Source organism: Astatotilapia calliptera, chromosome 10, assembly GCF_900246225.1.
Source record: "Astatotilapia calliptera chromosome 10, fAstCal1.2, whole genome shotgun sequence".
Lineage (NCBI taxonomy): Eukaryota > Metazoa > Chordata > Actinopteri > Cichliformes > Cichlidae > Astatotilapia > Astatotilapia calliptera.
In genome coordinates this window covers 7,874,674-7,902,353 of record NC_039311.1, presented here as the reverse complement: position 1 = coordinate 7,902,353, position 27,680 = coordinate 7,874,674, and the positions used below count along the sequence as shown (strand labels likewise).

General features: G+C 39.7%; 3 protein-coding genes across 5 annotated transcripts; 1 reads left to right on the top strand and 2 right to left on the bottom strand.

Annotated features, from left to right (window-relative positions):
• Nucleotides 1-185: 185 nt before the first annotated feature.
• ggnbp2 (gametogenetin binding protein 2) lies at nt 186-9,399 on the bottom strand. The gene is made up of 14 exons (XM_026182521.1): nt 9,274-9,399; nt 8,346-8,453; nt 8,060-8,140; nt 7,681-7,934; nt 7,350-7,448; nt 3,910-4,023; nt 3,595-3,804; nt 3,326-3,500; nt 3,051-3,239; nt 2,834-2,966; nt 2,596-2,721; nt 2,373-2,518; nt 2,059-2,271; nt 186-882 (listed from the first exon to the last, which is right to left on the bottom strand). Exons 2-14 carry the CDS (start codon nt 8,436-8,438, stop codon nt 679-681), a joined length of 2,037 nt encoding a protein of 678 aa, XP_026038306.1. The 5' UTR covers nt 8,439-8,453; nt 9,274-9,399; the 3' UTR covers nt 186-678.
• A 1,466-nt stretch (nt 9,400-10,865) lies between these two features.
• On the bottom strand, nt 10,866-13,096 carry pigw (phosphatidylinositol glycan anchor biosynthesis, class W). The gene is made up of 2 exons (XM_026182557.1): nt 12,918-13,096; nt 10,866-12,535 (listed from the first exon to the last, which is right to left on the bottom strand). Exon 2 carries the CDS (start codon nt 12,530-12,532, stop codon nt 11,066-11,068), a length of 1,467 nt encoding a protein of 488 aa, XP_026038342.1. The 5' UTR covers nt 12,533-12,535; nt 12,918-13,096; the 3' UTR covers nt 10,866-11,065.
• Nucleotides 13,097-13,155: 59 nt separating this feature from the next.
• Nucleotides 13,156-26,579, top strand: myo19 (myosin XIX). 3 transcript variants are annotated; one of them, XM_026182554.1, is made up of 24 exons: nt 13,156-13,737; nt 14,944-15,055; nt 15,549-15,697; nt 15,963-16,076; nt 18,677-18,806; nt 18,893-18,962; nt 19,056-19,158; nt 19,265-19,361; nt 19,505-19,581; nt 20,184-20,274; nt 20,425-20,590; nt 20,816-20,889; nt 20,975-21,096; nt 21,625-21,738; nt 22,481-22,657; nt 22,762-22,899; nt 23,012-23,119; nt 23,233-23,303; nt 23,387-23,460; nt 24,675-24,817; nt 25,009-25,138; nt 25,429-25,514; nt 25,628-25,951; nt 26,029-26,579. In XM_026182554.1, exons 1-24 carry the CDS (start codon nt 13,678-13,680, stop codon nt 26,140-26,142), a joined length of 2,844 nt encoding a protein of 947 aa, XP_026038339.1. In that variant the 5' UTR covers nt 13,156-13,677; the 3' UTR covers nt 26,143-26,579. The 3 variants fall into 3 exon arrangements, with proteins under 3 accessions (XP_026038339.1, XP_026038341.1, XP_026038340.1); XM_026182556.1 differs by lacking the exons at nt 25,009-25,138; nt 25,429-25,514; nt 25,628-25,951; nt 26,029-26,579 and adding an exon at nt 23,550-23,686 and having other exon boundaries at nt 24,675-24,710; XM_026182555.1 differs by lacking the exons at nt 24,675-24,817; nt 25,009-25,138; nt 25,429-25,514; nt 25,628-25,951; nt 26,029-26,579 and adding an exon at nt 23,550-23,758.
• The last annotated feature ends 1,101 nt before the right edge of the window (nt 26,580-27,680 follow it).

Below are 27,680 nucleotides of genomic sequence, written 5' to 3'. Positions count from 1 at the left end.
TTTGGGTAACCATGCGAGAAAAAACTAAATAAAAAAACTAAATAAAAAAATAAGTAAATTTGAAAAAAAAAAAAAAAAAAAAAAAAAAAAAAAAATCACACCATACAAAATGTATACTGCATATTAATAAATAATCTTTATTTAGTAAAGTCTGCACATTGCGCTTTGATGTCACACCCAAATCATTTTTAAAAATGGATGTTTATTCTCTGTAAAATTTCATATTTAGAATTTCTGTACACATTTAAAGGTACAACTTTTATCACTACACTAAAGTGTCACCAAAGAGAAACAAAGTAGAAAAAAAGAAAGAATAACCCCCAACAAAACCCAAACATAAAACAAGATTCCTAAACTTTATCCCTACCATCACAGCTTGCAAAGCTTGATTATTGATTCCACTGTGCTTACCCCGATTTCCCCCAGAGAAGACCAACAAATAGCTAGGCTTGGTCAAAGAGAGCTACAGGTAAGAAGTGTCCAAGAAATGAGACGTGTGTTGGTGTGCAAAAGAGAGAAAAAGAGATGACAAAGAGAAGATAAGAATCACATTTACTATAAAGGAGAAGTGACTGAACAAGACACAAAAGGTACTCCAAGAAATCTTTCTAACAATGTTGCAGCAGTGGTCGTGAGTGTTTTTTTCCCCTCCCCCAGTAGGGAGATTTATTAGTGCAGTTAGTTGACACTAGTTGTGGCAAACCACTTTCCACAGACCGGCTTACTCCGCTCAGTGGCACGGCAGTAGTTTGTGAATTTCTCTTTCAGGAGCTGTCGGTACTGGTGGCGGTTGTTGTAGAAAGACTGGTTTCTTTCTAGAAACGCCTGAATTTCATCCTGCGTGAGACAATTCTCTTCGTCGGAAGTCACTTCTGAGTCCTCCTGTTTTAAGAACACGAGCAGAATAGAGAACGTGAGAGCCAGAACAGAGACGTAACCTTCTGAATTTCTGTAGGCAGACTACAAGTAAAGATGTTTTTTGTAACCAAAAGAGCTAATCAAGAGCTGAGAAACGTACAAAGCATTTTAACTGGGTGCTTGAAGATGCATCTCACCGTCATTTAAGATGTAAGTAAGTGAACTTATTTTTCTTAGTTAATCATATCCGTCAGATAAATTTGCAAGACATTGATAGTGAGCCACATACAAAGCTGTAATGCTGTGAATGCTATAATTACATGAGTGGTACTGCAAGTGTTTGATATACAAGTATAAGCCACTATTTTGAGGAAAAAGTATGTTCTGTAGATGCAACTTTTACATCCTGGTGACTTGTGGAAATTAAAGTTATGCATCTCTTGCAGGAGCTTAAAAATAAATGCCTGAATAACTATGTGGGGCTGCTGCAGACATAGTGGCCAAGTGGTAAGATGTGCTTCAAGAAGGACTGTGTCCAGAAATATTGTATTAATTCTAATTTTAAAAACCTGATATGTAGCTTAATGCAGAAAACAAGCCAGCTTCCCAGCCAGTTTTTAAGGTAGGTGTGCTGAGGTTTAACTGGGCCATGCTTGAATCCTTTATATTCATACTGATAATCATTTATTGTGCCAGTATTCCGTTTTAAACTTATGCAAATATACCTGAAATCAGTGTGAAATCACATCAATCATGTGTGACGATTTTGTCAGGCAGCAATAAATCCAGATACAAGCTTGCTGGCTGAAGCTCATCTGAAATACAGGCTGCCTATAATCTTTGTAGGAATATAAAGTGTCTAGGCTCATCTTCTTGACAGTCTCCTCACTCACAACACTCATAATAAAGCTGCAGTTCATGTTAGTGTTGCAAACTTTGCATCTGCACCTAGGAGATCATTCATCAGAGGCTCTATGTAGATTGGAGTGAGTAGAGCAGCAGCAGTCAGAGTTTGTGAACTGGGTGAGAGAGATTGTGCTGCTCTGAGCAACTGTAGCATAGCAGTTGTGTATAATTTATTCATACCATACTATCTGACTGTACGTTTTTACCATCCAGTCTCCAAAGCTCAAAAAGGTATTGGGGACATTCCTGGGTAGTAGTTACTACATCTCTACAGTTAACATATTTCTCACTTACCAGAAGTTCTACAAGACTTATATTTGCCATTGCAGGCCTCATGTGAAGGCTGAGGTTTTTCTGATGTACAGTCCACGGTAACCGTAGAGCAATACTGGCAAATGTATCGCCACATAAGGTGGAAAAGATTTCTTTGGTTCGACATGTGTGCGTTGAAGGCGGACTGTGGCCTGTTGTGTTCCCATCTGGCATGAAACCTTCACCCTTATGAGCCTGTGAAAATGTGCATCATGTTAGTGGGTAAACAGTGCTAAAGATTTTGCATACAGCATATAAAAACAATAAAAACAAAACTGTGTACTTTCTCGCCTTACCTCATTGCTACAGAACCCCTTGCCCTTCCTTTTTTTCTTTTTACTCTTGCACTGTGCATTTTCCTCAGAGTGTGGCCAGCAATCAACACAGCTGTCCATTCCATCCTCCTTGTCTTCAGCACAGTGATGAAGGTTTGGGTCATCTCCTTCAGAAGATAAAGAACCGTGAGGCAAAAATATGAACAATATCCTAAATTGAATCTTTGTTCTTCTCAAAACAGACCTGCTTCATCGTGGTTGCAGATTCCCTCGGAGCAGGCGATGTCAGAGCCTTCTCGCGATCCCGTTTCGCTGCCTTCCATACTTGAGGAGTAGCCGCAGTCACTTCCATTGCTGTGTGCTGACAAATCTGGAAAAATGGATGAGAACATTTGTTTTCCAGCTTTAAGCTAAGACCCGTGTTACTTATCCAAAACCCTCCTTAAAAATACAGGACTGATGTCTGTGTACATTTGTTTTACCTTGTTTGGTGTTGTCTGGGCAACGACAGGAAGTGCTCCTATTGGTGGCGACGGTCTCATCACAGCCGGCTTCATCCTCCTCATCGTGGCTACCACAGACCTTGCAACTGCTCTCCACAGACTCAAGAGAACCCTGGGAGTGAGGCAAAGAGAGATGTCGTTGCAGAACAACAAAGATAAATAAAAAAGGAAAGCCAGATTATTAGATCATGATTACCTCATCAAGATTCTTCTCCTTGTCCTCTCCCTCCTGTTCAGATGTATCAAATCCGCACTTGTTTTTGCGTCGATTTTTTCGCTTTTGCCTCTTTTTCTCCTGCTTCAGCTCTTTGGCTCTCTCCTCCTCAGACAGCTCCTCGACAAACTGCTCCAAACGGCTGATGCCCTGCATCTTCTCCACTGCCATCTATGCATGTAGTGAAAGGGACATTACCTTGGAGTTGCAACAGCCACAGTGCATTTATCATCTGATAAACACGTAGCCATATGTACCTCAAAACCTTTACGTAGTGCATCAATTCCCAAATGGAACAATATCTGCCAGGTCTGCTCCTCGGCTCGGAGTTTCTGCCAGATCCTGTGGAGCCGCTCATAGAGATGAATACCCAGACAGGTCAGGACTTCCTCTTGTGCAATGTCAATGGTTTTTGCATGTCTCTCTCTGCGTCTTAAGGAAAAAGTTAATAAATAACAATCAACTGAAATCAGAAATTATCAAAAGGTAGAAAATTACTCAAAATGAAAATTTGAGCCCGACTTACTCGTATCCTCCTGAGAACTCGGGCTCTGCCCTGCCAAGGAGATGAGCGATAAAGTCGGTTTCACAGCAGACGTGGATGTGCCGTTCATGGGGGCAACAGCACAGTCCCTCATACAGCGCAGCACAGTACCCCTTCTCTTTATTGCAGTCCACCTCCCCAACCAAGATGTTATATGCCCTCAGCACTTTATTTTTACAGTCTGTGCAAAACCTGAGGACAAAAAAAAAAAAAAAAAAGGAACACACCATTAGTTTCCTTTTAACAACTAAAAAAAAGAACATTTTACAAATAAAAGTTAAGATAGGTAAAGATTACCTGTGTTTATGCAAGTATGTCTCCAGCGTCTCAAGAAGACAGGCACTGTCAATCAGTACCACCTCATCTCTGCACTCCTGAGACATCAGCTCCCACACATCCATCCAGCTTCCCCTGTAACATACAATTATTACACCAATGTCATTCCAGTGAACAGTTATCAGCTTCTAAACCTGCAGAAACTGATTTTTTGGAAACAGTGGAGATAAAGTCTATCCAATACTGACATGTCATTTTAAATAACACGTTATAACACTTTGGATATTTACACAGACAGCAGACACAGACGTGTTATCATTATCATCATTAGGAGTCATCTGAGGCCAGTTATTTTACCTCTCTTTAGTGAGCTTTGTAAAAGGGAAATCTCTAGCTCTTTAGCTTCTAAATGCTCTTCTATGTTGATTTCTATTGCCAGTATACATATTATGAAAAATGCTATACTGCTGTGAATATCAAGCAGAGGGGCTTACAGACTGACATGCTAATACCTTGATTCACACAACAGCATTATTATCAGCTTTAGAGGGATTGGCATAAGTTAGCCTGTTTTGCTTTCAACAACTTACTGACCAAACGCAACGACCACCTTCAAGCTCTTCAATGCCAACACAACACAACTGAATGAAAGATATGGGTGTAACCAGGAGTTTCAAACACTTTGATCAACAAGACTGGGTGTAAATGTCTTAAATGCATGACTGTGGTAGAGCATGGCTTACAGGCATATTTTTTTCCTAGCAGAGCACAACTGACACAACACTGAATATTTGTCTACCACAAATATATCAATAATGCCACTCGTTTGTTTATATACTTTTTCTTCTTCGAAAGAACATGTTAGTTTTATTTAGAAAAAGCGTCATGCAGCATGTCCAGAATAGCAGCTCTGACTCTGTTTCACTACTTGCAGCACAAGTAGCACAGTAACATGAAGTGTTGCTAACTAGTTTGCTGGTAAAGAACACTGAACTCATCAGTTTCCTTTTTCAGCAGAGCCACAACATATGCAATGGTATATGCAATGTATATACACTTATACTGTCACGTAGGGCTGCTCGATTATGGCAAAAATGATAATCACGATTATTTTCACTGAAATTGAGATCTCGATTATTTGACGATATTTATTTAACCCTTTAAGACCTACCATAGAACCAAGTCCGCCAGAGCTTATATTATATTTTTACATGCTGTAGTGCCATTTTTGGGAGCATTTCAAGTTGCTATACATCAATACAACTGTTATAGCCCATATTTTAATAATATGTATGCATTAAGTCAGTAATTAGTAATTAATTACATTAGTAATTACATTAATTGCAAAAAAGTGCAATAAACTACAAAAAAATTGAAAATCGTTTTTTTTTTTTTTTTTTTTACACATATATTTCTACTTGGGGAAATTTAAGAGGCTTATTCCTCAAAACTTTAAATACAAAAAAGTTGCAAAAAATAGTTTACAACAACAGGAAATTTATTTTGAGTGTCTTCATAGTTTTATTTTGGAGATACAGCAATTTTTATATACTGCAGGAAAAACAAAAAACAATCCTATGATGCAAATTTGCAAAGAAAACAGCAGGTGCATCAAAATAAACTATTTCCAGCTGTGCAATTCGAGTTCTAAGCATCCCAGAAACTATTCAGAAAAGTCAAACATGACTTATAAAAAACACCAGTATAGGCTTTTAAGGCCTACAAGTAAAAAACTACATTTTCCGCGAAAATGACGTCACTTCCGGTGTCTGTCAGGAAATGGCGGACATTTGATAGTTCGTGTTGACATCTTTTTCAATGTGGGAAGTGTTATGAACAGCTGATCGGATCGGCAAAGTGTGTTTCTGGAATATTATGTTTTTGTTCCTGCAAACGCTTTTTATGCAATTTTTGCAAAGCTATATGTGGAAGGAAACCGTGGCCGAGGACAAGCTGATGGCATCAGATGTAAGTACAACTCCTCCGGTTTCATATGCAAAACAAATTATTGCGCTAGCTTACGCGGTTCCGGTTCTACAGGGATTTAAAGGGTTAACAATAACAATGTATTGAATAATGACTTTAAAAAATAATATAAAATAGTGTGCAAATACTGATAACAGTGCAAATGTTTGCAATATAAAAAATTAATGAAAAATGTAAACATTATGTTTAGTGAACTTTGCAGTGTTGCTCTGTGGTGCAGCTACGACACTGTAGCAAAGTTTACACACTATGTCTACTTGATCCACGTCTGACTCCGCGAACCCATAATGTTTCCACACCACTGAAGGTTTTTTTTTTTTTTAACCTCTCTTTTCAACCAACGGCAGTCACTCTCCTCTCCAAATAACTTCGGCTTAGCTTTCCGAGCTTTCCGAGCTTTCCTCGGGTCCTCTTAATTGTTGTGATGTTGTTCGAAATGCAGAGAGGTGCGCTCGATTTGCCACACGGAGCAGCGCGAGAGTAAAGCACGAGGGGGGGGGGGGGCTAATAATCGGCTCAGTCATTTTTAATGATCGTTGAAAGCCCAGATCGTAATCGTGATTAAAATTCGATTAATTGAGCAGCCTTACTGTCACGCAAAGGTTTAGGGTTACTAATGAAACCTGAAGCACTACAATCAGCCGATTTCAGTTAGTGTGTCAGAGGAGGAAAACAGCAACGTAGTTTAGAGTGTGAATATGGACATTTTTTTCATTTGCACAAAAGAACGAGATAAATGGTAAAGTGGAAAACTGCATCCAGGACAGAAACAACCACATTATGCTGCTAACAAAACTTCGGTTCTTTTGCAAGCATCTGCACAGACTGCATGCTAAAGCTAAGCTAGTAACTGCATTATTTTCAAGAAAAGTGTTGTGTGTAATATGTGGAATGGTGGCTTGAGTCTGCAGAGGCCTGCAGAGGCAAACATGTGAAAATGTGCATCATGCTAGTGGGTAAACAGTGCTGAAGATTTTTCATACAGCATATAAAAAGCAAAACAAAATTGTGTACTTTCGCGCCTCATCTCATTGCTACAGAACCCTCTCATTTTACCTCTTGCACTGTGCAACTCCAACACTGATCACAATAAACAGCGTGAAGACCTCAACAAACATGTACAAACATTTGACCCACAGCATTCAATTAATTCGCATGAGTGTTGCTGCTTGGTGGTTACTCTCAAAACGGAGCCAAAGAGAACCCAATGAGAATCAATAGGAGAATTGATAAGAAAGAAATCAATAACGGATATCGATAATTGAATTGGAATTGCTAAATTCTTATCAAATCCCATTCCTAATGTGTACACAGGCCATTTTCAACAAGTTTACCTGAATACCTGATCATGTAAACACAGATGAAAACCGTGTTTTGTCTTCTGTCACAATTCTCTTAATTCTTTCATTTTGTGAAAAACAACATCTGAACGAACATGTTAATGAGCACAAGATAAAGGTAGGAGCATTACTCACCCCAGAGGTTTCGGCTTGTGTGTGTCTAAGGAGTGTAACTGGCAGCGTTTGTTCTTTTTACTTTTCGGAATAGCGTCAATCACGTCATTCAATTTTGCCCTGTTAAAAAAAATTTGAATAAAATAAAAAATGTAAAAATTATAACGACTTTAAATAAAACAGTGTAAGTACACTACTATCATCTCTGACACTAAACTGGTAGAGTGGCAGTAGCTACTGTCACTGCTTGTTAGAAACCTGAAAGCCTTGCGTGTACATATAAGAGTTAAAAATTTATATTGATTAGCACTCTGACCTGTAATAAAGCACTGTATTTTTCTCTCCAGCTTACCCATGGACATAGAAGAGCGTGTAGAGTTTCTTCACATCTGCCAAACATGTCTTGGTGACAGAGAGCATGCCTGTGGGTTTCACAGTGAGGGGCTCCAGGGCTGGGTTCCCCGATTCCACTAGATGTGAGAAGAGACGCTCCACACTTCGTCTGCAGCCCACGCATGGAACCAGCTGAGCTAGTGCACTGTACACCTCTCTTGATGCCACCATCAGAGCAATATTCAAGTCCTGCTGGTTCAACTTGGAGTGATACTGTGAGCCAAAGAATCACCACTGTTAGCAAATAACAGAGGGCAAGCTACCTCTTTTAAGCTAAGCTTGTGTAGGTAATAGGATTTTTTTTTAATTTTAGAAGAAAGGAGTAGAACAAAACTCACCTCAGAAAACTGTTTCAAGTGTGAAGTGTTTATTTCGTGACTATCAACATCCATTACACTGTCAGAAAACTCCATTACCATCTGATGAGAGACACGAGGTAACTGTAAGCTTAACTGTATTCCTGTGTTACATTTTAATGTATATCAAATGAGCATAATCACAGGCAAAACTGTCTCTTTGCTTTGACACTTTAACGGTACAGCAGTCACATGCTAGCTTCATTAACATTTCTTTTTTTTTTTTTACTGTGGCTATACCAAAAGACAAAACAAACAGCTTTCTCACCGTGAGTGTTTCATCGATATACAGGGGGATCTGTCTTGCCAGAAATGGGTATTCCTCTTCCCCCTCCCTGCAGATTGCTACTAGGCGTGCCATGACTTCCAGTTCTACCTGCAGATTACACACAGCAAACCCCCTGATCAATTTGAACACAGGCTACAACGAGCTAATGCTAATCTGGTGCAGGTTACTACCGGCCAACAACACGATCAAGCGATCTGACAAATCACCAGGTGCAAAGGGTGCTAATTATCAGCCATTTGCTGAATTTAACTACATGTGTAATGGTGCAAATGCAGATATAGAAACTTGGATACAGATTTGTACCGACCCTAGATTTATCCTGCTAAGTTAGCAAAACAACCTGGTAAACGAGAGCTTCAACAGATGACGAGAGCTGAATTGCGTTTAATGTCGTTATATTCATTTGCACAAGTTTGGACCAAAATAATTCCAGTCATTAAGACGTGTTTATTAGCGCTGGCATTTTTATCGCTGAGCAGGATAAACCAGTAACCGGCGAGTAGCAAGTTATCATTAGCATGTTGGCTAATTTCATTTCCCAAAGCGCTTTTAGAAAGTGAGGAAGCCAGTCGGCGTATTCAGGACGCGATGTTCTCCTCATAACGGAGTGTATGACAGCTTAACACATACTTTATATGTTACAGTGTTGCTTTAGTTTCCCTACGCCCTGTCGATGCGAGTAAACTTGGTTAACTTATCCGTTTGCTGATCGTCAGCGTCGCGAATTCTACAAAGCTAACATTAGCAAGCTTGAATACGGCTAATATAAAGTTCAGCTGGGTGACTGGCTACTTAGCGTCCGACACTTTCGTCCGTTTTTTTTTTTTTACCAACACTTACACGATTGATTTTTATTATCTTGGCAGATAAAGGCGCACGACTACAACTAACTATTGATTTTACTTACCCTCTCCTGAAAGACTCCTTAAAGAAATAAACAACTGCGACAGTGAGAGAAGCTGCTACGGTGGCGGAATCTTCATTACTGATTTCACCTTTGCCCTGCTCACGTAGGCGCTGACGTCTTAAAGCGTGCGGCCTACAGAGGGCGCTATGTTGGCAGGAAAAAGCCGATTCACGTTCACATTGTAAGTGTAGATTGAAACAAATCATAATCTTAGTGTATCATAGAGTATAGTATATCATATTATAGTTCGTGGCAATTCAGACATAAAACTAAACTTAAATAAATTCATTCATTGTAATTTACTGGATTCTTTAGAATAAACTGTTTCATGTTTCTAGAGCCGATGATAATGCTCATACGTTTGTGAGGATGGTGGTGGGAATAGACTGGTGATAATGCACAAAGTGCATAATTTTAAAATGATTAAACAAAGCGTAGATTTTATTGTCATATTTCGTTGTATAAACTAGAATAACCACTGAGATTTGAGTAGAACATTACTGTGAGAAAAAGAAACAGGTGCTTAATAGCTGCATGTTACATTGAGGGTTAGGCTATAATTTTAGCTCATTTTAACAGTCAGATTTGACAGTGAAACAATTGTGATGGAGTTGAGCTTTATTCAAGGGGCCAAATAAAAATATTTAATGAAACAATTGGGAAATGCAAGCATTTTTTCTTCATAATCCCCTTCTTGTAGGGTCTGAGAAAATAACTGGTCAAATCAATATAGTGACAAATTATTAGTTTAATAATTTATCAGGAGTCCTTTGGAAGTTGCAAATTATGGACATAATTCAAAGATGTTTGCCATGGCCTTACTGTCTGCATGTGCATCTTTATTTTACAGATCGTGATCAATGTCATATTCCAAGCCTTCATGACACTTTTTTTCTTCCCATCATTCTACTACATTTTGATCTTAGTTTTATGTGTCTAAACAATGCAATTTCTTCATTTAATTGTCCATTATTTTCTATTTAACCCTTCTATTTTGTGCCTGATCAATAGTTTGCATCTTGTGTTGAAGTCCATTTTCTCTCATTAAGTATTTTCTTTATGATAGACTTGGATAATGATGATGAGTGGTTTCATGTTGTACAGGGTTTCATCTTTTTCATGGAAATGATACTGCGATCATTCACCATTTTGTCTGCTGCTGATATCCTGTTCCTTGAACTTAAAGAAGAAAGTCTGCACCTGAAGTCATGCTGTGGTACTACTTTTAGCTGCTCCTGTATTTCCAAGATGTAGGGGTGATAACAGCAGGTAGCTCCGCATATTTGGGTTGACATATTTTTATGCCAGAGGCCCTTCCTGAAACAACCCTCAAAGGATTTTTTTTGTCCAATCCCAGGACTGAACTGGAAATTTTTTACTTGTTAAGCGAGTGTTTAAATCATTATTTTACTGTGGTATTCAACTAAAATAATTTTTTTAACCTGAATGCATAATATGTATGCGCATAACTGTAACAAAGTCCTTCTTCATCTTCAGTTTAATGTCACTCACTGTGAGTGGAATGCAGAAACTAGCAGCAACAGATTACATTTTAGAAAAATGCATACAAATGCAAAATAACTGAGCCTCACTGAATATCGTAGTTCATGTCCTCATTTATTCACCCATATACATATAAAAAGATATTTGCATAAAATATTCTGCACAAGATTATTTTCAGCATGTAATCTTTTAAATGTCAGTTGTCTGGACTTTCAACGTCTGTCACTCGAGCAGTAACAGACATTTAAACAACCTTTAAAATAACACAAATCCTTTTCAGTGCACAGAATTACCAGAATTTGACTGTAATTCCATAGAAATGTAATACATATATCACAAAACAATTTATGAACATGTACAGCAGCAAAATACACAGTGAAAAAAAAGTGCTACAATTAATCGTGTCCACAACTGAGTTGGTCAATCCTGTCATGACATTGGCAAGCAAGAAAAACAGAAGCTGATTCCTGCTGACAGCTTGAATGAGGCACAGTCTCCCTATTTCACCGCTCTTTTTGTCACCATCGTAGTGCTTTTTGTACAAATTCCATGACGAAGGTACAAAGTGACAGCCGGATGCTCTTTTAGAGAACAACAGAATGATATCAACTAAACCGAGGCAGGACAGGAAAAACAAGGACTGTGCGACACTCCAGAGGTAGAAAGGGAAATTGGCCAAGCGGCGAGAGACTGGTTCCACAAGCGTCTGACATGTGTGCAAAGCAGCATACAGGGCGAAACTTCCCAACAAGAGGCTAACAAGTGTTCTGAGCCACACTCTAACATTGGCTCGTGGCTGCATCACATAAAGTCCAATTTGAACTCCTGAAAGGTAGATGGCCACATAGCCAAATATAGAGAACAGGCCCTCTTTGTTAGCGTGCAGAAAGTCCTTTTCTCTGTCAGTATTGTGGATGATAAAAGCTTTGAGCCCTGAAGTCTCCAGAGTGAACTGATAAAATCCGCTGATCAGAAGGGCAAAGATCCACAGCAGACTGGTTGGTAAAACAACTAAAAGCACAGAGGCCATAACTCTGACGATGGCTAGTGTGAAGAAGAAATTCCAGTGGACGCCGTATTCTGTCACGTGCTCGTGGTAGCTGGTCATTTTGACACTCACTAGCCTCCCCATGCCAAGAGCAACCAGGGGCCAGACAGACAGGAGCTGCTTTGTAACATGACTCATTTTGGACCCTGAGATGTTCCTCCTCCGTGCTTCAGGGCACACCAGGGCATTTGCGAAGATAAACGCTCCAACTCCAAAGTCCATAACCCCTGTGCCATAGGTCTCCGTTTTAGCATATCGTCTTGGGAAGACACTGAAGTCTACGGCCAGAATGCTGATGGCTGTTTTCACATTTACAAACACCCTGAAGAGAGTCACAAAGGGAACCTGATTGAATTCAACGTGACTCTGCAGAAAGGCGCTGACAGTGTTCTTCGGGCACCCACAGCAGATGTAGCAGAACACACAAGCAGAAAAAAAGGTCAGGCTCACGGCGACCTGGTGGAGAACGCTGCTCAGAACAGTGCACGACAGGACGAGGGGTACAATGAGAGCACAGAAGTCTAGAAGCAGGTGAGAAAACAGAGGGTGTGGTAGTGGCAGGTTCCCTTTGGCTTGATAGTAAAGTATCAAAAAGAGCCCTCTGTTGACAACACACACTGGGGAGAGGAACGAGCCCAGGGCCACCTCCTCCAGGCTGGTCCCATTGAGATTGCTGACAAATGCCTCCTTCAGTTCCCTCTGAGCCATGGCCTGCACACATTTAAATTCATTATTTTAGACGCTGAAAGAAAATTACTGGTAAAATCATTGAATACGCAACACAGACAGTGGAAGATTAAACCATCATGTGTTGATTTTGCTGGGACAAGGATAGACTTTCTGAATAAAAGCTTTACAGGCGAAAATACAGGCGACATACAGGCGAAGCAGCCTTTATTAGTAGACACTGACTTTTAACGAAGTACTGGGAAAAACAACGTACCTAGATCATCAGCTGGATATGAATTTCAATTTGAACTTGCAAACATAATTTCACCAGTGCTTACTCAGTGCAGGATAGGAATTCATTTCTCTCGCCTGCTCTACGTCCTTTACACGCTACAAAGATTATTTACAGTTTATAAGAACTTACCCAAGGTTTGTCTGTTGCGGACTGGAAATAGCTTACAGATATACCGGTTTTACAGCATTTCTAATTACAACTGCTGAAAGCCAGGAGACTAACCCAACCATGATGTCTGCACCTACAGAGAATGCCTTCGCTCATTTCCGTATTGGTTCTCTTGACGCATTCAGGGGAACTCGGATTTCTGTCAACTTCCAATGATAACGGCGCAAATATTTTTTGTGCATGTTGAATTAAACGACTGAAAAAAGGTATTTACTTACTATTTGTAAGATTTTAGATTTCACCACCAAAGAGGCTTAGCATCATCGAAATCAAATAAGTAATTTATTGGGCCCTTAATGTGGAAGCATATTGGAGGACGTAACAAGAAAACTATTATAACAATTATAACATCGAATTAGCTGGTCATTAAAAAGTTAATCTTGCTAGGTCATAAATGTCCCAGTTTTAGGGAAACATGTCCCTCATAGAAATCCCAGCCGGTGCTGGATCACAGGTACATCTGGGTCCGTGAATCAACAGGAAGAGGGCGGGAATAAATGCGTGGTTTGGGAGTTCGGGGGCAAGGCGGTCAGACAGACAAGCGGGACAGCAGGCTCGCCGAAGGTTGTCCTTAAGGAATTTTTTTTTTACAGTAATGGAAATAAGTTTTAGGTCTGAGAATTAGAATAAAAGACCAACTTAATCAGTACAAAGCAACGCTTTTTGTCAAAGTAGAGTTTCGGCTTACTTTTAAGAGAGACAGGAGGGCAGCGGTCAATCAATGAGCTCTGTGGACGACCGACGGGACGTTAGAGAAGGATATAGAAATGGAGGAGCAACGGTGAGTTGGAGCATGAGTATGACCTGTCCACAGTTTTTCTGTTTACGACATTTGCCTTTTTGGTTTGTAAATTAAATAAAATAAATAAATAAATAAATAATATGATTAAAGGTAACTTGACTGGGAGAACATTAACGAGGCTGTACCTGTCCTCAATTTTTGATTGGTTGGATCTAATTTGGACTCTCTTTGGAGTATTTTATTAATACACAAATACCTGAGACTCAATAACATTTCCGTTATGCAGCGTTTATGATGATGATGAAGATGAAAATAGTGCATGCAGTGTAAGAAATAAACGAAGCTACACTTATAGAAGAATAGCTGCGCATTTTTGTTGTTGACATTAATAACGCAAAAGTATGGTAGCACCAGGGAACGTGACTCGAGATGGTCAAATAGACGTGTTTTGGGCCATTTTTGAACGTGTTTAAGTATATTTCAGAGTGCGATGCCCTGGGCCGGTCAGTGGCTCGTTGTTTGTACACTATGCTTTACATGGAGGTAGTTGCTAGGTTGCAAGTATGTAATGTATATAAACATCATTCGCTAAATTGGCAAATTATTGAATGGCGTTTGGCATGAGCGCGACAGCCAAGGTCTGGAGGTTCTCACAGGTAATGGAAAACTAGAAAAATCACTTTGTCTTCCTATATGTTATGTTTGTAATTATATTTATAGGTTAACTAGCTTAATAAGACAAACATTGCTCTAACAGCGATTTCATGTAGGCTACCTGCTATGAGTCAATGTGTCCAGGGAATTAGTCGTCTAGTAATGGGCATTAAATTAATGCAATTATTTACGTGGTTTAAAAGTAGCCTTGCAGAATGATGGTATGTAGGCTACCTGCTGTTGGATTAAAGCTGTCTGTACACACCTCAGACTGTTGACAGCAGTCAGACAGCCTGCAGGCCCATGCCTTGAGTTAATGGCAAGATAAAGTGGAGACCTAGTTGTCTAGGGGATGTGATTGTATGATTTAATTGAATAATAATATATTTAATATCACTAGCTTCCTTTAGTTCTTTAAAATTGAACCATATTCATTGATAAAATAAGTGTTTTCCCTTATTTTGTTTATTATCTTTCACTTTACTCCGTATGTGGTAATGACTAACCATTTTACATACCTTTGGCATTTACTTAACTTGAGATGTTAAGTAATAGGTGAAGGCATTAATTCAGAAAGTCCATCCTCCTCAGCGGTCCCTTAATGATTCACTGGAGGGAGAAATTCAGGCCTTCCTCATTGATGAAGACCAACTTTACACTTACGATGACCTCACCAAAGTCAACCCAGTGACCCCAGCGACAGGTATCCATCTCTAATGTCTCTATCTTTTAAATCACTTGATAATGTAAATACAATGACGTAATAGGGCATGCTTGTGCCTGCTGGTTGACCTATTTAAATGATTTAACTAAGCTTGAGTTTAGGCAGTGTTTTCCACTGTATGGCAACTTAATCTTGATCTGCAGTGCTGGCAGTGTATTATTTGTCCACATCAAGATAAAATCTGCATGGTTGATAAAATGTTAATGTGTGAATGACTGCTGATGCAGTGTTATACCTTTAGCCTTTTCATTACACCTTTACTTACGTTTTCATTCTTTTTATCTAAGTTTTGATATATAAGTGTAGTCATACTGATCTATTTTGTAGATCATATGTCAAAAAAACCTTGAGGAAACTACATTACAGTACAGATTATTTTTTTTAAAACATTGTGTAGGTGCATCTGTAAACATTTGTAACAATGCAAATTTTCCCACTTAATGTCTGATAATATTTGTTCTTTCCCTGACAGTGCTGAAATGCCTGCAGGTCAGGTACAGCATGAAGGTGTTTTACACCCATGCTGGCTGCACCTTGGTGGCTCTTAACCCCTTCCAGCCCATTCCAGACCTCTACTCTCTGGATGTGATGAAGGAGTATCATTATGCTCATCAGCCCCAGGTATTTCAAGCAGCTCCCATTTGTTTTTTATTTTATTTGGCTATCATATGTAGATGTATATTTCTGTAGATTTGTGCTATAATGGGAGAAGATGAATAGTGGTGCCATCAGTGAGTGTTTCAAACCATCCAATGATGCAGACCTACTCAGTGAAACTCAAAAGTACTGCTTTTATTAACATCTGGGAGGTCTTTAAGCTATTGGGTGCTCTGCATGCAGTAAGTATGACCATCCATTTAATAAATCTGGACATTTTTGCCTGCAGGAGTTCAAGCCGCATATCTTTATTGTGGCAGAAGAAGCCTACAGGAATGTTCGGGGCCAGCTGGAGCCGGTGAACCAGTCCTTGGTGGTCAGTGGTGAGAGTGGTGCTGGAAAGGTAAACCAGACACATGCAGCATTAAGCTTAAAGTGCAAGCTAACTGAATAATGAACCAGAATGTCAGCTTACTTGTTACTTTTTGCAACGGTTTGTCCAAAACAGAAGCACTTTGCATGATTTGAATTGCAAATCATTAATAGACGATAGTTAACTGAAAATAGTACGATGACAAGCTGTCATATGTTAAAAATGGCAAATGTTATTGTTTTGTGCAAATGATATGCTCATTTGAATTTGATATCTGCAGCATGTTGGGACAAGGGCAATGACCATCTGTAAATGTGGTGTGATGCCAAAAAATATTGAATGTTAAATTAGATCAGCTGGTAACCGATTATTAACATAACTGGTATTTTAAAATATTGAAAGCACCCCAAAGAGGCTAAGTCTTTCTGAAGAAAACTTTGAGTTCAGAATGATGTTTCTCATCATAAAATTGAGTGAAATCACAATGCAAGGGGCAACTATAAAAATCAGTGTCAAAGCCATCCTATTCAGGCCCTCGGGTATTAAAACCTGAATTAAAAACAGACACGGTTGTGTGGTGAAAATCACTGCATACACTTCTAAAAGTGAGCACTGTTCATTGTTGCTTCCACAAATACCAATTAAGATTGTACAGTGAAAAAACCTGTAATGTTATGTAAATAATATTGAGCAATGACACCAGCTTGTTTAAGAAGGACTGAGGTGAAATGGAAAACTGTCCAGTCAAATCTTACTGGAAAGAGACATTTGTTTTTATTTATATTTTACTTAGCTTAGCAAGTTTTTTGAAAACTGGGTTAAACAGTATCATAAAAAGTTGGCTGCTCAAGTGGGAGTATGAGCCAGTTTACTGTATATGGACTAACCTGATTAGACACTAAGAGCCAGATTTAGTGGCAAAACCCTCTTGATGTTTTAAAAGCTGCTGTCGGGATTTACTAAAGAGGTGCAGTGTTAGTTTTGAGACTGAAAGATGTAGACACAAGAACCTTTGCAGCTGGCCTTATTCCAAATGAGTGTAAGAGTTTCGTTTTCAGAGCACAAAATTCTGGGAGGAGAATATTTCAATGAATCACATATATGTGGTTTTTGGAATGAGGGGACAAAGATTATTGGAAAGAGTTTGTCATTAAGACAAAATAAAAAAATCCTTTATAGATCCCACAAGGGAAATCATTGTGTTACAGTGGCAGGATAAAGAAGAAAAACGGTACAGTCTACAATAAATAAACAACATAGTAAAGGTGAAAGAGCCACAGGCGCATACTGTGGGAGGGCAAATCATTTTTATATACACAACAACAAAAACAAAATAAAAATGTGTTTAAGTTGGAGAAGAATAAAAAGTGAGACTGAAATTGTTCAATAGAGTAGTGCAAATAGCATTCATAAATATGTACACTTTAAATCTAAGAAACTGCTGCAACAATGTGTGATGCAGAAATATGTGTGTGTAGTCTCATGCCTGACCGATGTGTTCACCTGTCATGGAAGGAAAAGAAAGAAGAGTTATGGCACAGTTTCACAGGAAACGGCAGAAATGACATGCTGAAGCATTCTGTATGGCAGCGAGGCTGAATTGGTCTGAGGGAAAAGGAACTCTGCTGCCTCAGTAGTGTGTGATTAATTGTCCGTGATGCAGATTAGTTTGTTCTCTTATCCCTCACTGACTCAAACACCTTCAGATTCTGCCCAACAATGCTTCCAACCTTGTGAATCAGTTTGTTGATCCTGTTGGCCTCTCTGTGACTGATCCTATCCTGCTAGCAGACAATGGCACTTGCTACCACAGACTGGTAGAAGTCTGTCCTATAACTGTGTAACACATATTTCTGCTATAGAGTAATCCAGATATTTTAATGTGGCAGAGTGGAGTTTTAGTGAACTGAACTTACTTTAGAGCAGGGGTGGGGGAACTCCAGGTCTCAGGGGCCGGTGTCCTGCAGGTTTTAGATGTGTCCTTGATCCAACATAGCTGATTTAAATGGCTAAATTAACTCCTCAACATGTCTTGGAAGTTTTCCAGAGGCCTGGCAACTAATCATTTGATTCAAGTTTGTTGACCCAGGGTGATATCTAAAACCTGAAGGACACCAGCCCTTTAGGCCTGGAATTCCCCACCCACAGCCTCACACAGCCTGGAGAATAGAAAAATTGTGTCAAAGTAACATCATCAATAACCGAGTGGCAGCTTAGCATATTGTTAGGTCACCCACAGAACTTTTCACTCCCATCAGCACATTTTTTGTTACTGCAACATGACACAGTTTTTACCCTGTTTATTAGATCTGGCTCTTAGTAATCTGACATCTGTCTGTTTTTATTAATGCCCCCAAAATATTGCTCCTTGTTTACTGCAGTTCATCATACATGCTATAGTCTAGACAACCCAAATTCACCATCCCACAGAAAGTTGTATGCCGGTATCTGCAGTAGTTTGACTGGCATAAACATCTCATGCATTCTTTCCTATCACAGATTTTTATTACTATTGTTTTAAAATTATTTTTAGATTCTCTTTCCACCATGCCCAAAGTTGCTTTTTTGTCACATTTTAATATATGCTTAAAAAAACTCTGCTTGTCTCTTAATGATTTGTTTCTTTGTAGACGTGGACATCTCGCTGCTTGATGAAGTACTATGCCACAGTGGCGTCCGTCTCGGTGGTGAAGAGTCAGGACACAGTGGAGAGGATCGAGAGGAGAGTGCTGGACTCCAACCCTGTAATGGAAGCTTTTGGTAAGAGAAACAGAGGTGTTTCTGTTAATGTGAAAACTGAATCCCATAAACGGTCGCTCATCATCATTAGCATATGTTTCGTTTAGGCAATGCCTGCACGCTCCGGAACAACAACAGCAGTCGTTTTGGAAAATACATTCAGCTACAGCTGGACAGGTATTTACAAACATTACTTGAGGTGGCATCGTCTGAATAATGTTCTCTCTTACTTTCCCAGATTTGCGGTCAATGTGTCGTTTTTATTTAAAGGTGTCAACTTTTAGTTGGGGCGTCTGTACAGACATATTTACTGGAGAAGACCAGGGTGGCCTGCCAAACAGCTAATGAAAGAAACTTCCACATCTTCTACCAGGCGAGCGAACAGAGCTGCGCTACAGCTCAGAGATGTTTTACTCCAGATATGTAGTAATTCTTTTCAGTATTAACATACATGAACAGCGAGCGATTTAATGTTTCAGATGATGAAAGGGGCCACAGATGAGCAGCGGAAAGAGTGGAAGATGTCACATGACCAAAGTTTTGTTTGGCTGCCAAATTCCGAGAAAACAATTGAAGGTTGGTGTCCTTTTTTTATGTGTATTAAGCAACATGTCTACACTCATTTTTACATTTAATTTCATTTTTAGACCCAGGTCATTTTTGTTTTTTTTGGTAACAGCTATATAATATAAAAAAAATATTTTTTTTAATTTTTATAGAGGATTGTTTCCATGAGACAGTGGAAGCAATGGTTCATCTGGGCATCAATGCAGAAAGGCAAGGAGAAATATTTAGGGTAAGAAAGGATATCCTCTACTCTGCATTCTTTGCATTCACACTGTTGATTGGATTGGTGGGTAGATGTACTGGACATTTTAAAATGTTATTTAAAGTGCAGTTTGTAATGTAGCTCTCAATGAAGGCCACAGACCAAAATGCATTATTCAAGTAACAAGTGCTGTTAGATCTTCTACCTCAGAGTAAAAGTTGTTGACAAGTATTATGTGATGCATTTTTAATAAACACTTCCTTACTTAGAGCCCACTATAATGTAAGTATAAGTGCTTCTCAGAGGGTGGTCTGGGGTTTGCACCCCTTAGCCACGTCAGTCATATAATCTTGCTGTACTATAATTAAGAAGTGCTTGTCTACAGATGGAGATTCTAAAGCAAAATCTGAGTTTCTGATACTTCCTATCAGGTTAACCTTTGGACCATTAGAAAGTTTTTAAGCCAGTCCACTGAGTCAGTCTGGCTAAATCTGCTGTAGGACATTGGGCGTGGGGTCTCGTGGGTGGTGAGTGGGGATAGCATGTTATCTCAGCTCTTTAACTTTCAGTGGTTTATGTGCAGTGTTTTTTCTTTTTTTCCCTCTCTCTGTTGTTGTAACACGTTACAGATATTAGCAGGAATTCTCCAGTTGGGAAATGTCAGCTTCTCCTCTTCAGCAGATGAATCACAACCTTGTCACCTTGATGCAAAATCTAAAGGTACTGGATATTGTTTTGCTTTTGACATTTGTTATAAAACATTTCCAGATAATGAATGATTAGGTATATATGGTAGTTACATTTCCATGTTTTTTTGTTGGATTGAGTAATAAGTTCTATGACATCACCACACCTGTCTCCTGCCTTTAGACTTCTTGCAGAGGGCTGCTGAGCTGCTGTGTGTTCCTGCTGAGGAGCTTCAAACATGTTTAAGAGTAAGAACTCTGAAGGCGGGGAAGCAAAGCGTGCTCAAGCCGTGCTCTCAGGCAGAGTGCAGTGTGAGGAGAGACTGTCTAGCCAAAGTCATTTACGCCCAGTAAGAATCTCCATTTGACCATCAACAACTTCTCAGAGTGCAAAAAAACTGTTGCTAGAATGGATGATGATGTGGGAACATGTTTGTGGAAACTCTGCTGTCGTCAAAGACTTAAATGTTAAACCGTCATGCCGTTTTCTGTTTACAGTAAACATGAATATTGTCTGTTTACAATCATTATAGCATCTCCATGCTTGAAAATAAGTGTGTGACTTTTCCCACCAGGTTATTTGAATGGCTGGTTACATTCATCAACAACAGCATATGTGCTGATAAATCAACGTGGTGCAACTTCATAGGTAAAAGCATTACTTTCTCAGATAGTGCTGAACATGAATTTCCAGCTCTATAGCCAAGCTCACAGAACTCCTCTGTAATCTTCAGGAGTCCTAGATGTGTACGGCTTTGAATGTTTTCAGACCAATAACCTGGAGCAGCTGTGCATCAACTACGCCAATGAGAAACTCCAGCAGCACTTTGTGGCTCATTATCTCAGAGCTCAGCAGGTAGTTTTGTTTCTCTGAAGGTAATCTGTTCAGATTTCTCAGTGGGCTGCTATTTTGAGTGCTCAAGCAGATTTCAGATTTAATCTGTCAACAAACTAAAGCGATTTCAACATCTCCTTTATTAGGCTATGGGATAATAAGATGTTTAAATGCATCTCGAGAAAAGTTTCAGAACTGCTATATTAGACATGAACAGCAGCTAGATCATCAGATTGTTTTTCCTGCAGCATTAATGTCAGTATTTCATTTTACTATTAAATTTGTATGTTCTACATAGATTTTTATCACCATCATCTGATAATGCCTTTCACTACAGTAGGTGGCACTCATAGGGAGCATTTGCTAAGGGTCAAACCAGCTAATGCAAAGAAAGCCTGGCTATGTTGAACTTCTTTTGCAGTGTACTCCTCTGACCTTGGGCTTTCAGGGGGTTCTTCACTTTTCACAAAAGCTCTAGCGATTGAAAAAAGATTAAAATGTCTTGTATGTGAATTTTCTTTCTTTTTTTTTAATCACTACTTTTTCCAGGAGGAGTATGTGTCAGAGGGTTTGCAGTGGTCCTTTGTCAAATACCAAGACAATCAAAGTTGCCTCGATCTTTTAGAGGGAAGCCCCATCAGTGTGTTCTCTCTTCTTAATGAGGTATGCTGGCCATTAAGAAACAAACAGAAGGAAATATCGTGCAGACTCAAAAAAAAAAGCAGAAAAAAACAAAATTCCAACATTTTACCAAGCTGGGTTTAATTTTACACCATTTCTTCTCTTGTCTACTTTTATTCTTAAATGTCCTAGTAGTAAATGTGCCAGATAAGCAAAGTGAATACAATTTACTACCATCAGAATACCACCTTTGTGGACATTTCATGACCAGAGGTCTTTTATACCTTGTAGCTTACCTGAATAATTCCAGGTGATATGTATGATAGATGTGTCACTTGCACATAGCTGTCTGATTTTTGGCGATGTTACTGGGGCACTTTCTTGTTAATGTCTTTGATGTCTGTAAATGTGAGGCCTTTGTTGTGGTTTTATTTCTCTGACAGACACCACAAAACACAAATGGAATTTCCAAAATAAATAAACAAATAAATTAAAAAAAATTTTTTTTTAAAAAAGGAGAATGTAAAAAGCCACCAAAATCAGACCTTCAATCATTAGCTTGATTTTGCATTCTAAATAACCTTTCGGTTGGTCTTCACTGAAAGGCAGTATGGGGGTAAAATCAAAAGAAGTGCGACTCGTTTTGATAATCACCTAAACTCCTGAAAACAGTTTTTCTGAATCCTAAAAACACAAGAAATCAGTCTGCATAGTTGTGTAAGGAAGTGTTAACATGTGCAAATTTATCTTACCATGTTTTGTTTTGTGTTTTTACATATTGTAGGAGAGTCGTCTAAATCGAGCCTCGGATGCAAAAACGTTCCGAGTTCGTCTGGAGAAGGAGCTGTGTGACAATGCTAACATCAGCTGGGACAAGTTCAGCAAGGTGCCGCACTTCACTGTGGCCCACTACGCCGGCAAAGTTGGCTATCAGATAGAAGGCATGGCGGAGAAAAACAAGGTGAGAAAAGCTTTCAGCTGTGTCAGAAATAAGCTGAATATGTATTCCTTTACTGCACTTCTGCTTAGATACTGATTTTCATTTATTTATGTATTTATTTTAAGGACCCAGTGCCACCAGAGCTAATTAGCCTGCTTCAAAAGTCCAACAACCAGCTTCTTCACCAGATCTTCAAAGACAATGAAACTGAGAGTCAGATTAAAAAGGGGCCTGGTAAAACCACTGTGGTCTCCAAGTTCAAGGTAGGATCCAGCTCTAGCCTTCATAATCAGGGCAATATAAGCTAGTCACAACCTCTTTTATAGTTTGGAGGCTTTAGTGCTGGCACTGGTAATTGCTAATATCTCATTGTAGAACTCACTGGAGACCCTGATGAAAATCCTCCACTTCACAACTCCTCACTACACTCGCTGCATCAAGCCAAACCCTGAGTGCAAGCCACTGACTTTCAAAAAGGAGGAGGTAGACAGTCTACTCCCATGTTTAATAATCTGTGTTTTAACACCACAAAGACAACACTGACATGTTTGAACAAAAGGCAAAGGTTTCACTTGATCCTTGCTGTTTGTTTTCAGGTTATCATTCAGCTAGAGGCCTGCGGGATTGTGGAGACCATCCATATTAGTGCTGCTGGATTTCCAATAAGGTGAAACTTTATTGGAATATCAGCCTAATGTACCATTTAATTTCTGCTGGATTTTGGTTGACGTCTTGACTTTTGGTGCACAGGATTCCTTTCCAAAGCTTCCTGCAACGTTACGCACTGATCGCTAAACACATAAAGTTGGGGGGTCACAGTGTTGGTGAGTACAGCTTGTGGTTGAATCCATTTCTGGTCAGTTTCGCATGTTTCGTGTTTGGGGAAAATAGTGATTTTATCTCCTCTCTTTAGGTCTGCTGGTTTATTCTGCTTTTCCTTCAGTAGCCCTCTTACCCTCTCATGATCCTCAGTACTCTACTCTCCTTGGGAACTTTTTTAACTTGGTGCATTAAAAACAAAATAACAAACAAAATTTGCAACCTTTCCAGGTAAATGCATGCATGACTGTTGGAGCTTGCCTTGCATGTTCCTGCATTTTTTTTCTCAGTTATTATGTATCAACTGACACTTAGCTTCACTGCTGTGTTCAGCTGTCTTTTTTTTTTTTTTGTTTTGTTTTTGTAGTTAGTAAAGTATAAGGATGATGGTCAAAAATGGTTTGGGAAATCTCCCAACTTTTTGTCCAGTGTGAACATGGAGTTGACGTTAGATGGATTTTAGTGATCTTGAATATTAATTGTACTTGTTTTAGTGACATTCTTTTACAGCCCACATCATAAATATTGTGATAAAATGTAAAGTGTGTAATTATGTAAATGTGCACAGTGCTTTCTTTTTATTTCTGCATGCTGTGTGAGACTGCAAGGATTTATTAAGGTCAAAAGAACCACCTGTGGATGACATAACACCTGATCTAGACATTAATGTTCCTTAGATCTTACTGGGTCGCGTTAATAGCTGGATTTTGACAGACTGATCCGAAGGTGGATCAGAGTGTTTAAAGAAATGCTTTCGAACCCAGGAGCCTCCTGCTGTGAGGCAGCAGTACTAACCGCTGAGCAATGTGCTTCCAGTAAGCAAGCAGGCTCGCCTTAGTGATTCATCAGTTGGACAAATGCCTAAACAGACTTACAGAGCTGCTGTCAAGTCTGTAACTTCTTAGCACGTGCATGCACAACCTGAATGCTGCAACATGCTGTGTATTATTATAAAAGTTCATATCTCCTCTGTGTTCCTCTCCGTGTGCATGTTAAAAGATTAAAAAATTGGTGTTGAATTCACAGCACAGCGGCTATGGAAGCTGTGCTGTTGATTCAGATGTGTTTGCTCCCTTGCTGTTCTTCACCCGTTACACTTTTTAACCTCACACGCTGTTACTGTGTGATAAACCTCAGTCTCACAGTCTGAGTGCTGCACAACTGTGAACATTACTATATCTTTAGTGGATCACTTAATCTAACTTGTGCTTGCCTTCAGTGTTAGATTTGGAAGCTGACACTTGTCCTCAGCGATATGTGGAGAAGATCCTCAGTGTGGCGTTGAAACACCGCTGTCTGAGTGAAGAGCACAGTACATTGGTGCATTGTGGGAGGACTAAAGTTTTTCTCACACAAGTGATGGTCAGTCATTTAAAATCTGTGTGTTTCATTACAAACAAACAAGCTTATTTATTTTTAGAATTCCTTCAGCTTCTTCTTTTTTTTTTTTTTGTTGCATTTTGTGTGTTTGCTATGCAGTCTAGTTAGTGGTATAAATGTTCCAGTTTTCTTTTTCTTTTTGAGCACACTGACCTGTCTGACTCATCTCACAGTTAGATTTACTGGAAGATCAGAGGAAGAAGATCCTGTCTCACTGCGCCTTTACCATTCAGTGCTGTTGGCTACGGTACCAGCGGGGCAGACGACACACCCACCGCCAGTCTGCTACTTTGATCCAAGCAGGTGAACTCATAATGCGCCTGTGAAGTAATGCAAAGTGTGGCCCTGTTCCCGCAGGTTCTCTGCAGGCTTTGACCTGACGGCCGGGCCCACGGTGACCAGCTGCCGGTGTCTGCACACTCTGTATTCAGGCTGTTTATCCCTTTAACGACAGAGCCTATCACAAATAACTACTTCAGCTGTTCAATACACATGTTCTATTATTACTGGTGCTTTATTTATTTATTTATGGTTCTTGTTCTGCAAGAGAAACAAACCTTTAGAATAAGTAACTTGTTTTAAACTGCCTGCAGCGGTGCGGTCTTGGCTAGTCAGGAATCGTGTCCGGAGATGGAACAGAGCAGCTGGAGTCATCCAGAGCACCTGGAGGAAGTGGAGGGTGAGATTATATTTGAACGCTTATCCTCATGTGTTAAGTTTTACTGCTTTTTTTCATTGTGTTAATCTGTAAATAACTTTGCTTTTATTATTATTTTTTACATCTTCTTGCAGTTACTCTTGAAATCCTTGGCTGAAGCAGAACTTGATGACGCAAAGGACCTGGTGGAGGAGGATACACCCGCACTGACTCCTGTCATCAGGGAACGGGGCTCAGTACAGCTCTCCACCATCCCGGAGCCCGTCACGGTGCAAGGGTGGCCCATGGGCCTGGCTCTAGCCTCTGCACCGTCCATGACTGTGTCTTTGACAGCCACAGGCTTCCAGAAGATGATGTCTGTCATCGCCTCCCTCAACTTGCCATCCAGGAGGGGAGAGTACCAGGTGAAGACCAACCAGTACACGGAGGAACTCGCCTCCATAAGGGCTCAGCCCAAGGTGAGGACACAAACACCTTCCAGAAACGTTTTCATTTTGTTCATCTGATGGTCTTCTCTTTCTCGTTTCCTGCACAGGGATCCGTAAAGCTGCACTGTCAGCGATCTCCGCTTCTCTACGCTGACAGGCAGCCGGACCTGAAGAGCGACGTGACGGGGTTCAATGAGATCCTGCTAGAGAAAACTCTGTAACCCCTGCCTCAGTGCAAAATGCTTCTTGCAGTGAAGCAGCTGCTTCTCCATAATCTGACATGAAACATGGTATTATTTCATGCTGCCACTGTGTATGTAGGTTAAAACACTAATTGCCACGTTTGTTTGTTTTTTGTTTTCTTTTTTTAAACGAAGGTCGAAACTGATCTTACCCTGTCTTACAGGGATGAAGGGAATTATAAAACCTGCATCCTTGCATAATTATTATTTATCAGAAGCGTTTATGTAAGCTGGTGCAGTGCTAAAAATCACCTCCAGTTGCCTTACGGCCCCAGAGATGACAAAATATATATAAATATATCACCTAAAATTCCAAATCTGAGTGAGGAGAGTGGATACAATCCTCAGCTGCATTTAAGATAAATGTGCATAATTATGATGAAGGAACTGACCTCCCAACCCCATTGTTCCTTCAGTGGGCTGGTTTCAGTCATTATGCAAATGTACTGTTTATAAGATTGGGGAAACCTGCAGTCAGCTGAGACTGAAGAAGTCACTTGGATGAGTGATGAAATGTTTCTCCCACTGAAAACGCTACGTCCAGATGAACAGAATCAACTTTAGAGGATTCTTTTACAGAACTTGCCATGTTTGTCACATGTAGAAAACAGCACATGGTGTAGATGGGATTATGGTGATGCAGGATAAACACTAACTCTTTTTAAAAGAAATCTTTGTAAAGCTCAAAATTTAAGGCATAATCTTGGCACTTTTTTAAAAGAAAAAAAAAATACCAGGGCTGCAGGCTTTTGTCTCCTGATAGATGATCAGTGTATTAGGCCTCGAGACAAGTGCCTTTCTTAGAATCCACGATCAAACCACATATGAGCTGTACATGTATTTATTGGGCTGATTATTTATCTGTGACTTAATTTTTCCAGTCTTCTGTTTCTGATTCTTGTGTAGTTTTGTGGTTGCTGCTAGGAGGAAAATGGTAATCGAGCAAATATTGCACGTTAAGCGAATATTGCACTTCAAAAGCATGCACATTCTTATGTAATCAACAAGATTACACGACAGGGTGTCTACAGGCATGAGCAGGTAAAATGTATTTTATTAATTTTCATTCTTACACCATTTTAATAGCCCAGAATCTTTATCTTGACTGATGAGCAGGCTCTGATATTTTCAGGGTGTCCACCAGTGTAATCGACAGCTTGGTCGTGCATATTTACACTTTGCTGGCCTGAGGCTTCGGGGATTTTTATATTTTTGAGGCAGTTGTTTTTAAGCACCATTAAAACTAGTTAATCATTAGCCTTTTTCTTATTACCCCTGAGCAGCAAAAGGCTGATTGTGTACTGTCATCACCCCACCAGGCAGGCAGCGCGGACATTTAAGTTTGTGAATGCAATAACTGGAGAACAAGGTGATACCATAGGTGTGTTTACTAAAAATGTTGGACAAGTTTGTATGTCAGTGACCTCGACCTCAAGGTCGGAGCAAGTTGTCTGAAAACCTCGTCAACGCGACAAACATGACACAGGATTTTGAAATCGACACTGTAGGTGTGTCTA

What these genes read in the sequence shown, in the direction of transcription:
- ggnbp2 (XM_026182521.1), bottom strand. Translation starts at nt 8,438, where the DNA reads ATGGCACGCCTAGTAGCAATCTGCAGGGAGGGGGAAGAGGAATACCCA. An exon ending in ACATACTTGCATAAACACAG is followed by an intron (nt 3,805 to 3,909) that starts GTAATCTTTACC and finishes TTTTGTCCTCAG; the next exon opens with GTTTTGCACAGACTGTAAAA. An exon ending in AGGGGTTCTGTAGCAATGAG is followed by an intron (nt 2,272 to 2,372) that starts GTAAGGCGAGAA and finishes ACATTTTCACAG; the next exon opens with GCTCATAAGGGTGAAGGTTT.
- pigw (XM_026182557.1), bottom strand. Translation starts at nt 12,532, where the DNA reads ATGGCTCAGAGGGAACTGAAGGAGGCATTTGTCAGCAATCTCAATGGG.
- myo19 (XM_026182554.1), top strand. Translation starts at nt 13,678, where the DNA reads ATGAGCTCTGTGGACGACCGACGGGACGTTAGAGAAGGATATAGAAAT. An exon ending in ATAGAAATGGAGGAGCAACG is followed by an intron (nt 13,738 to 14,943) that starts GTGAGTTGGAGC and finishes CATCCTCCTCAG; the next exon opens with CGGTCCCTTAATGATTCACT. An exon ending in TGTTCTCTCTTCTTAATGAG is followed by an intron (nt 21,739 to 22,480) that starts GTATGCTGGCCA and finishes TACATATTGTAG; the next exon opens with GAGAGTCGTCTAAATCGAGC.